Source organism: Bidens hawaiensis, unplaced genomic scaffold (assembly GCF_021521415.1).
Source record: "Bidens hawaiensis isolate Kalapana, Puna unplaced genomic scaffold, B.hawaiensis_p1.1 tig00002423_1, whole genome shotgun sequence".
Lineage (NCBI taxonomy): Eukaryota > Viridiplantae > Streptophyta > Magnoliopsida > Asterales > Asteraceae > Bidens > Bidens hawaiensis.
Window position 1 is genome coordinate 1,814,949 of NW_027491133.1, and position 11,673 is coordinate 1,826,621.

Consider the following 11,673-nt stretch of genomic DNA (forward strand, 5'->3'; position numbering starts at 1 on the left):
TGTTACTCAATATCTTTTTATCTTTGTTACTAAACATGTAATAGTTTATTTTTAATTTGTAGTATAATGTAGTTTGAAAACACTGCTTTTAAAAATGTTAAAATTTGAATGAGGTTTTAATAACATAACCTATTTTAGTTTCATGAAATCATTATTGTGATAACAAATTTGAATCATTTCTTAAAATAAAAGTTTGAACTAGATTTTCAAGAGAATGATTTAAACAACTTTAATATAACCGTTTAAGCTTAATAAGTAGTGCAATAGATTATAATGATGTAGTTATTTAAATTTATTTATATAAAAAATATACATGTTCCTACAAATTTCTATCAACCCATTTTTAAGTCTAGTGGGTCTTGATCCAAGAACTGACAAACTCCACAATAATCGCTTCAGCTAAGTAACATAATAATTTATACCGATATAGTTATTTGAAATAATTTAAATCAAATTACATGTAGCTTCAAATTTCTATCAACACATTCTTCAAATATGTTAACTCGGGTCTTGATCCAATATTTAACCAACTCTACTATAACCGCTTCATAAAGACTCATTATTTGAAGAGAAAATTCCAATTTGACTCCCTGAAATATATCATCGGGAGATGGATTGACCACTGAAAACTAAATTGCGCATGTTGTGCGCCTGTATTTCTCCAGCGGGTTCTTCTGACCCCCACTGTCAGTTAACTGTTGGTATTTTTAGTAATAATACCAACATATAAGGGTATTTTAGTAATTTTCTTCTAATAAATAATAAATATAATAATAGTAATATTATAATAAATAATAATAATAATCATCGTAGAACAGCAACAGCAACATATGAATGTGTTGTTATTATTATCATATAACAACAACAGAGCATATCCTCAAACTCAAACCTCAGCAGTTCATCTTTATCATCATCAACCTCAAACCTCAGCAGTTCATTTTTATCATCATCAACCTCAAACATACTTGATATTCTTCATCATCATCAACCTCAAATCCTCAAACCTAACACCAAGTAATCCCTCTTAATCTCATCATCTTCATCATCAGTTTCATAACAATTAATCGAATCTCTCAAATCCTCAAACCCTAGATTTCATCACTCATACCCTCAAATCTCTCAAATCCCACCACCACTCACTTCAGTAATTCAACCACCGCACCCATAAATCATTCCGATCAAAACCCCTAACCTCCGGCACCAAGCCACCGCCCGGCAGCCACCGCGTGCCATGAATTCCAGCCATCTCGTTTTTCGGTCATCTCGTTTTTCCAGTCACGGCAGCCACCGCCACCGCCACGGCAGCCACCACCCCCGTCTCACATCCACCTCGTCGCAACCCCACCCCCGTCGCACCCATTTCTCCCGTCGCCGGTGATTCTCAGATTACTTTTTTTCATTCTATGTTGTACAGTATATTTGGCTGTCCCCAAGCTTCTAGCTAGAAGTTACATGCCCTTTTTTTATCTATTCTTTGCTTTGCAAAAAAAAAAAGATAAATAAATAAATAATTACTAGAACCAAGTGTTTAGAAACATATAATCAAAGGTAAACTATATCGTAAAAAAATCTCAGTTATTAGGGATGGCAATTGGACGGCATTGGAATATACATTGGCCATCTTAATCCCAATTTTAAAATCTTGTCGCATTCCCCAACCAATACTCTATAGTCCATAAGGTTATGGGTATATACATTCAAACTTCTTAATTCTGTATATGCGTCATATCACCTACTTTACCCCATTTCAATCCACCTTACCCTAAGAAAATTGTTTACCCCCTATTTGTCTTCTTTTATTTAATGTTAAATTGATTCTTAAATTATTGTGGTTGTGTGTGAAGAGGATTTTAAAGCACATTAACGTTTTAACCCACCTTGCATTTAACGCCCCTTAATCCATGAAGAGTGGTATATCACTCGTTAACCTTACCAACTCAGCCTTAACGCCTTTGGGCGTTAAGGTATACCCGTGGGCTAACATATCCAAAAGAAAAGTTGATTTTCACGTATGGAATCTTCTAGAATCTAGAATGAAAACACTAATTACTTTTCAAAAGTTCCAAGAAAAACAAAACTAAAACTAGAAGTTAAAAATTTCTGGATATATAACTCGGATGTATGGTAAGGGGGTATATGGTTCAGATATATGGTTTCGGGAAAGAGGACCAAGTATCACCTAAGTCCATACTTGTCTCATGCCCGCAAAAATCTTTAAAACTTATCATGTACTCAAATAGTCGTCCTGAATGTTTTAATTTTTAGGAATTCCCAACGGGTTATGGTCTTTTTTCCTATTCCTCTCAATTATCTTTTTATAGTAGACATCTCTATGAACATGAAAGACGGAACAGAATATCTCCCATGCATCAAAATTTAAGCATTATTCTAACAGTTAAATACAAGCATAATTGGATTCAAATTGTTGACTTCAATAAATAGTCTTAACTGTATAATTACGAATATAGTTAAGTATAAATGATTGAACATTTAAACAATACTTTGCAATGAAATAACAACAAAGAATTAACAACTAATGTTCTAAACATATATACACATTAAAAATATTAATAATAAAATCTACTAATGATTGAACATAAATATCAACAATTACATAAGAGTATTAAGACTACTAATAACAGTGATATCATAACTAGGAACAAAATCCATAATTTGCCGTAAAATAAACGTATCATCCATGTAACTTAATAAACGATAGAACAATACTTAAAACAAATATTAAATATTAAATAGAATAACACGCTATCCGTCAAAATCATACGTGTCGATTGTCAAATCACTCACACTTTACACAACTCAGTAAATCACTAGAAGCCAGGCCAATCACAAACAGCTGGCGGCCTAGCTGAGTCACAGACAGTCATGCTACAAACTCCTGCTTTAACTTAACTATATATAAAGAACTAAAAAAAAAAGACAAACAAAAAAGAAGAGTTTCATGGTCGTATAACATCGACCTTTACAAGAGTAAATAAACTACCACCACCATCCATCATATATATACTCAATCATGGAGTTCTTTTTGGCAGATAGGATATATGTACACAAGTTGAGCTAAGCTACAACTTGACTAGGCTCCAGCATAGCGTGTTCTAGCTTCCTATAGTTGTCTCTGAGATGATTCATATGTAACATAAAATAAGTTTCTTTCAATAAAGAACACCACTATTATCTTTGGTCCTATGTATTAATACTCTTTCCATCGCAGCACAAAGTTATGTTTGTAAGCACTTGTTTTAAAACAATGTTACATATAAAATTATATACAACTTATCATAATAATTATGGGCTTCTTGGGAGATTGGTTCTGGGTTTGTGATGAGTGAATGTAGGCAAACAATACATCTATTCAAAGTATAAAGAAAATAAGAAATTGTTTTCACAAAGACCCTTGACTCTAGTAAATACCTGCATAAAAATCATAGTAAAAAAAACTACATAACTAAAAAGCTACCACAATTCACTGGCAGAGGATGTCATGAAACAACAAAAAAAAATACTAGATAGAACATTAAAAAAACCACCAATATACATTATTACTAGAAAACAATTACAAGCAAAGTATTGCTACATTTAAAGATTTTTAACCTTAATCATACAATTTTACGAAAACCATCATGAACCATGTTCCCAGAGAGATCACACTATCAATCATGGCTAATTCGTTCATCCATGAGTTTGGTTCTACATATACTTCTATTCCCCTCCATAATGCAGGATTCGCTGCTCTAACTAACTTTACCTCTGGTTTCCTCTTCACATGTTTAAACCATCTCAATCTATCTTCCATTATTTTATCTAATATACTATTCACCACGGGCCTTTCTCAAAACCTTATATGGTCTGACTTTGTGTGTAACATCACCTCTCTTGGAAACATATACTAGCTTTACGGGACAATGTATCTATACTTGTTGACTTTATTCATCAAGATTCTATTCTTATCTTCTCTTTATTCATTAAAAAATATAAATTATATAATATTAAATTTTAATGACGAGTTACTTTATTTATTAATATTACACAACACAAGTAGACGTTGCATTGATTAATAATTTAAAGCTTTTATATCACCAACCGCTTTACTCTCTAACGTCTGTTTCCCCAATTTCATACCTTTCAGCTATACTATCTCATTCTGTTCAATTGACGTTATTATTAATATTATTATGACGTATAAAGATGGTAAAGTAACCTTGTTGAAGATCTCAATTGAAGAACCCAGAGACGATTATGTGACATTAAACGCACCGGCGGTATCGCCCGCCGCCGGTGATAGCTTCTGGTGGCGCATTTGGTGGTGGCTAAAGCTTGTTTTTGTGTTAATATTCTTAATCTTTTTGGGTGTTTCGTTTATTTTATGGGTTGGACCGTTTCTGATGAATAAGGTATGTTTAATTGAATTGTTGATTAACAATTAATATAATTTGTTTACTCAATTGATTTAATTAATAAAAAAGCCCTAATTTTGTTTGATTTCAGGAGGTTATTCCAATATTGAATTGGGAAACAGAAACTTTTAGTAAGCCAGTGTTAGCAGCTATAATATTTGCTTCAGTGGCATTATTTCCGACTGTGTTTATACCGTCAACGCCGTCAATGTGGGTGGCTGGAATGACCTTCGGGTACGGTTTCGGGTTCCTTTTGATCATCGGTGGAGTCACAATCGGCGCGTCGATTCCTTATTTCATTGGTTCTCTCCTTTACCACAAAATTCAGGTGAGTGTTAGTTTGATTTGGGAGTTAGGGGGAGTTTGGCATTTCAGCTAACCACAATGCCAAACAACCCCTTTATTATCATTTAGGTTCGTTACGAGAAAATTGCACAAATGGTCGTTGTGGTTTGACCATACTGCAAGTTTGGTCTACGGTTTTTTAATAATTGCAAACTTAGTCGGTTGCGTGTTTAATCGCTATGTGTCATTCATGTGAGGGTAATTGTATTTTATAACGCGGAATTGTCATACGTTATTATCTGAACTACTGTGGTTATGTAGGGGTGGTTAGAAACGTACCCGAAGAAAGCTTCAATCTTGAAATTAGCCGGTGAAGGAAACTGGTTTAACCAGTTTAGAGCCGTTACGTTATTAAGAATCTCACCTTTTCCGTACATGGTTTACAATTATTGTGCTGTCGCAACCGATGTTAAATACGGTCCGTATTTGTTGGGAACATTATTGGGAATGGTGCCTGAGATTTTCGTTGCAATATACACGTAAGGTTTTTTTGTTTAACAAATTATTGATTCGACACGTTAAAAAAGTTTTGGTTTTGATTTTGGTATGGTTATTGTAGGGGTATAATGATCCGGACATTGGCGGATGCTTCAGCTGATGAACAGGCACTTTCGGCAATGCAGATTGTTTGTACGGTTTTTGGGTTTTTGTTGACTGTTTTGACCACTGTGGTGGTTACGGTTTATGCTAGAAGACGGCTGAGTGACTTGCAGAAGGATGAAGAACAGTTATTGTTGCAGTAACGTGTTGGGAGGTTATTAAGGAACTAACAAAACAAGGTGTTTTTACATTGGTTTTTAGTACATAAGTGTTGGAACAATACTGTTGTTTTGTTTGTCTTGATTCCTATTATGCCCTTATAAAGTTGTATATAATTGAAATCATTATTTATTTTTGTTGTCGTTTTGCAATCTCTAATAACCGCGAGATGCATACAATGTAATTATATGTTTTGCTAGCTTGATCTTTGAGGGTATTTTAGTCATTTTATGAGCGATTTTGGGATATTCGCGTCGACAAACACGTTTCTTTTGACTTCTGTCTTTTTTGGTTCTTGTTACGTATAGGATATTTTTTTGGTAGTCAATTTGTTTTTTTGGGCTGGAAAATGAGTGATTTTGGATGTTGATGTTAACGGGCTTGTTTATAGATATTTATAGAGACTGGTTCATAGAATTGTTTGGTAAAACATTTGTGTAATGACAAGCAACGTGACATCAAATCAAAACAAAAGAATCAAAACCCCTTGGTCTTTGTTGTACATATGATCGTATCTTTGCTACAATATCCTACAAAATTTAACCTTACAATTAACTGTTTCATTGAAATAGCATTCATTCCTTTATCAAATGATAGACTATCACTCTAATCCATTTGTACAAAGATCATATGTGGTATCCATTGATGAGAACTAACAAATGTAATAGATAAAGATAAGCAGTTTGAATTAAAATATGGTTCCTGTTTGAATGATAAATGCTCATAGATCACTCACAATGAATTATTTGTATGTTTTGTGATTCTTTTGGAGTTTTGGGAATGTATCTAAGATTGGGCTATGGAATACTAGCTCAGCTTGCGCATTCTCTCCGGCATTATCAGAACTGAAATCTTAATTCTCACCCTGTTTGGGAACAGATTCACCAAAAAACATTCCTCCGGATTTTCAAACACTCACCACTTTATTCAACTCTTGGGGCAAAACTGGGTTCATTTCACTGTCCCATAACAATCTTTCTTGATACAATTGCTTGAATCTTTGGACGGTTTGATGCATCATTCAACAGCTCAATGTAAAATAAAAAAAGAAAACAGCTTATTGGATGAGAATTACAAGCCAAAAAATGCGTTGTTTTCTTTAACCATGACAACCCGTTAATGAAAACTCATTGTACTGCTTCATGTTTTATCTTCAATAAGATTCGTTCATTCCTTTATTAAATAAATCAATCACATAATACACATTGAAAACCATGAATACCTACCTACCTACAAAACAATATATATAAAAAAATAACAAAATTCCCAAAGAAAAAACCATTTATAATACAATTCAAGGGTGGGAGAACCTTCACACACTTCTTACTTCCTTCCATCATTGTGATCAATTTTACACTTTTGAGCCCTGTACTTTACACACCTTCACAGAACTTTCCCAATTCTTTCCAGAACTACTGGAATCTCGCTTTCGGTCAAACCCGTGAAACAGAACCTGAACCACCCTGGTTCGATACAATGACAACAAGATCCGGGAGTTGCGTTGACTTTGACCACATTTAACAGCTTTTCCCACAACTCAAGCTCACCCTTTTCACTATACGGGCGTATAAACGCGCTCATATCAGCCCAACAGTATGTCCCATGACTAGTTTTCATACAATTGATTCCCAAGTTTTTCAACCCGCCCACGAAAAGATCTGACATTCGTTCAACTCGTTCTCGATTAATCTTAATAAAATCCCCAACAAATCTTGAATCATTAAACATTGAAACAAGTAACCTTTGAGATAAAGATGATACCGATGAGAATCTCAAGAGTTTCTTGGACGCGTTTAACACGGTTTGGTTGAACGAATAAACGGCCCCGACTTCAAAACCAGGGAGAGAAACGTCTTTCGACAACCCATAAATGATATGAACTCGTTTTCTATCGTATTCTTCAGAATCTTGAGAATTGATTATTTCAGCCAAACTGACAAATTCTAGATTTTTATCATTGGTGGGACCTGCCAACGCCTCGTTGGCGATGACGTGGAGGTTTTTTTCAGTTGCAAAGTCTAAAAGATCGTAAAGGGTTTCTCGAGTAAGCGAGTTTCCAACTGGATTTGACGGGTTTGATATTATGACACCTTGTACTTTGAGACCGCGTTTTTTTGCTTGGTTGTATGCACGATTAAGTGAAGTTGTACTTAAGGTGAAATTATCAGAACTCCGACATGGGACGGGTATAATTTCCACTCCGGCTCGCCATTTAATATCTCTATCGAGACTGCAAATTACAATAAAACCATCATGTATTAGTATAAATGGTAATTGTACAGAATAGTAACAAAGTTTCTTAACTGTCTAACTAAAGTTACTCATTTTTTTTGTTCCTCTATAGTCACTCAACTTTAATCAAGTGTTCTAATCTTGTTTAACTGTTTAAATAAATGCTATACTTTTAAAAAATTGAGGCAGATTTAACATAGATGAATCATGATTCATGTTTAGTGATTTTTTCCAGTTTTACAGAAGAACAATAATGAAATTTGGTCATTACAAAGTGAACTTCTTTCTTCACTAAAACTCTAAATGTAATCAAGATTCATATATGCTTCATTTGCCTCAATTTTAAAACACCTAATGGAGTTAAGTGATTCAGAATCAAAAAAACCGTGAGTGACTTTAGTGGAATATTTTAAAAACTTGGTTACGTGTGAAAGTTTCCCTAATATATAGAACAGACATATTTGAGGTCAAACACAGTACTTTCAAGATTCAAAATTGAAAAGTGTTTTCTCATGAAACTAAAAAGAATTTTTGTAATCTCTAGCATTTGTTTTGGTGTTTAACGGGATGATTGAAAATGCTAGAAACTTACACGACTCCATGTCATCATGAAGTTGAAAAGTTGTATGCTTGACCTCAAAAGTCAACCTGTATGGAGTACTGGAGTAGTATCAATATAGTACACTCGAGTCGAATCACGCTGCATTAGAAAGTAACTTACTCAGGTGAATATGGAGACGGAACCAGAAATGCATTTCCAATATCCGAAAGGCAAAAAACAAGCATTTCAATCGCAGGTGATACTCCAGAAGTCAAAATGATGTTCGACGGGTCAAACAGCACGCGCCCTTCAGTCACTTGGGACATAAATCCAGCAACTGCCTGTCATATAAGCAAAATCAGACACAAAAGTCATAGTAGGTGGACAAACAATCAATGTTGCAGAAGTTGCTAGGCTTTGCCCGGGAGTTGTGAGTACCCGGTCTACTCGGGGAGTATCAGACATTGTAAATTATATAAAAAATATTATTTTTTGGGAAATTATACACATGTCAAATACATAAGTTACTAATATTTAAAACAAAATACGTAAATTTCAATATAAATCGAAAATATAAAATATAAATGTTCGAAAATATAAATGTTCAAAGATTAATATTAATTATTTATTTTATATACCCGTCTTCCAAGGTATTTCCTTCAAAAAAATGTGAAAAACGGTGAAAACAGCGGAAATCCGACTTGGCTGATTTCGGGTAATGTTGACCAAGTTGAAGAAAATCGCCTAGGAACCCTACCGACTACCGAGTACTCGGCAAGTAGAAAATTACCATTTTGAGGTCTGATATTCCATCATATGGATGATAATTAGTGATCCCATTAACTTGCAGCTCTTGGCATATTGTCGAACACTTGGTGTGCGTCATTATCCAATCTTCAACCAAATCCAGTGACAACTGTAATTCACAAACCCCAAAAAGAATTCAATCATAATTATCATAAAGCAGATAAAACTAAACATAATTATTCTACTTAATTATTCAAAACTACCTTGTTTTCATCTAACCCTAACTGAATAATCCCATCGGGGTTACGTAACCCATGATACGGGTCCACCAACGCCTTCTCTAAGCCAACGTAATAAGGAGAATCCGGTTGTTTAATTACCAAACTAGCCCTGGAAGAAACCTGAGCTTGACCGTTGGTGCCACGTGGCGACCAAATTGACCTAATTGATTGAACCCTTTCCAACCCACCAGCAGGAGGAGGAGTAATATCCGGCGGTTGTTGTGATGATGGTGATGGTGGTGGGGTGGTGGGGTTTTTGGATTTGAAATAGAGTTGGAAGAAGTAGAAGAGAGCACAGGGGATGATTGAGCCGAGAACTAAGCCGCTACCGCCGCCTTGAACCAGGCCTTGTAAGGGTACTATCACCCTCATGTCCGTTGTAACTCCACTGCTGGTTGTTGGATTGGTATTGGGGTTTTGGTGTTTTTGTTTCATCGTTGGAGCATCGTGGTGGTGGACGGAGTGTACGACGGTTGTCACTGACAAAGCCCAGTAGGGTGACTCTCTCTCTCTCTCTCTCTCTCTCTCTATATATATATATATATATAGTGTGTGTGTGTGTAAGTATATATACGAGTGTATTTATTATAATTTCTTTCTTTCTTGTTAAATATCGATGAATTTTGCGCCAAAGGGAGGGAAAACATATGCTTCTTTGTTTTAATATTATTTAAGAAATGTATGATATTATTTAAAAATTATAACCTAATATTAAAAAGATAATTTTGGGCAGACATATGTAAGAACAAATTAAATAAAATAAATGTTTTGTTTTTCGAGTTTCATCTAAAATATTTAATAGGAGGAAAGAGAGACTTGTGTTCCCGAGTTTCATTTGAAGAAAAAAAGTGAACGAAAGATAAAAAGTGTGTTTCCGAGTTTCATTTTTTAAAGAAAGAAAATAAATGAAAGGAACTTAAAGTGAGGTTTTTTTTAAATTGCAAATTCTTTCTTTTTATTTTGGAAGGAATTAGATGAAAGAAATATAAAAGGAAGATGAATGAACGAAAGGAAAGGAAGATAACGGTAGGGGTTCCAAGATAAAGCACAGAAGATAAAGTGTAATGATAATTATTAGGGCGGATTGGGTCAATCTACCGTCCATATAAATTAGCTAGAGTAAGATTACCATAGCGCCCCGCCTCATAAGAGTACTTAATGTGAGCTTTGTATGGGTTGTAGAATGTGAAGGTAGATTGATTTACCAAGTTATATATTAAATGATGCATGTTGTTTGTACGATTGTTAGCGTTATCTATTTGTATGATACATCGCCTCGAGTCCTCGTATGTTTTAGAGCATTCACATCCAATCTCCTATATCTAAATCCAAAATTACGCTAAAAATTATTACATTTTTTTCTCTTCTTCTCAATTAAATAATATTTTTTATACTTTTGTCATTATCAGTTCTCTTTTCTTCATTTCTCTACCGTCCACTCACTACACTCTGAACTACTCTCTACATTGTTAAACTTTACTTACATTTTTTAATAGATTGAATGTAAATGCTCTTATGTCAAATAAGATATAGTAAATTCATGTAACTTAATTGAAATATATATATTTGAACTCAATTCACTTGGTAATGAATGATTCATTGGTTAGGATTTGAGGTTGGCTCATCTTCACCAATAACCATCAACCACAAATTGTTTTAGATACCATAGAATCCAAGCAACTGGCATACAACCTTCCAAACTATCATGGGTCGTCTCCAATTTTTGGAATCTTTCTTGATTTATTTATATTGGTTTAAGCTACATGTCACAAAACGGATGAATTGAATAACGGCTCAAAATTGTTCAGATTTTAATTAAATTGATAAACTCTATGCTGGTTTTAATTAGTTGATTGGTGTTAAAAATATCAATTCAAGTTTATATGTTTTGACTTCTTATAAAAAGTGTTTTATGATTTAGGTCTTATTGTGTAGATGGTAGAACTTGAGGGTTGCTACGTACAAAAAGCATACAGGCAAAGAATTAGAAATAAATTTGAGATTTTGAGGGGTCATACGTGTCGACCTTGAATTGATATAATACCTCAACTCTTGTTTGAGAAAGATAGTTATGATGTTTCTATTTCATTTTTTGTGATATTTCTGCTTTAGGCTGAAGTTGTTCAATAATTTCTATGCCTTCATTTTTAATATATGATGGCATTCACTGTGGTTAAGAGGATCGGGGAGCACGCGGCAAACCCTACCCGTGTAGTCTTTTCCACTTGGCTACAGTGGCGCTAACAAATCGGGTAGAGCGCTCGGCTATGTGGCTCGGTTACTTGTTGCCAAGTTGATTTTAGTGATTGAGTTGTTGAACAACAACATTATAGTCGTATTTATATGTGAAAAGAAA

General features: G+C 34.3%; 2 protein-coding genes across 2 annotated transcripts; one reads left to right on the top strand and one right to left on the bottom strand.

The window, feature by feature from the left end:
* The first annotated feature begins 4,054 nt into the window (after positions 1–4,054).
* LOC143619295 (uncharacterized) lies at positions 4,055–5,783 on the top strand. Its single transcript, XM_077091256.1, has 4 exons — positions 4,055–4,409; positions 4,504–4,740; positions 5,019–5,236; positions 5,317–5,783. The coding sequence occupies exons 1-4, from the start codon at positions 4,191–4,193 to the stop codon at positions 5,498–5,500; spliced, it is 858 nt and encodes a 285-aa protein (XP_076947371.1). The 5' UTR covers positions 4,055–4,190; the 3' UTR covers positions 5,501–5,783.
* An 886-nt stretch (positions 5,784–6,669) lies between these two features.
* Positions 6,670–9,851, bottom strand: LOC143619356 (putative aminotransferase ACS12). The gene is made up of 4 exons (XM_077091305.1): positions 9,300–9,851; positions 9,080–9,205; positions 8,470–8,630; positions 6,670–7,746 (listed from the first exon to the last, which is right to left on the bottom strand). The coding sequence occupies exons 1-4, from the start codon at positions 9,750–9,752 to the stop codon at positions 6,900–6,902; spliced, it is 1,587 nt and encodes a 528-aa protein (XP_076947420.1). The 5' UTR covers positions 9,753–9,851; the 3' UTR covers positions 6,670–6,899.
* Positions 9,852–11,673: the final 1,822 nt, after the last annotated feature.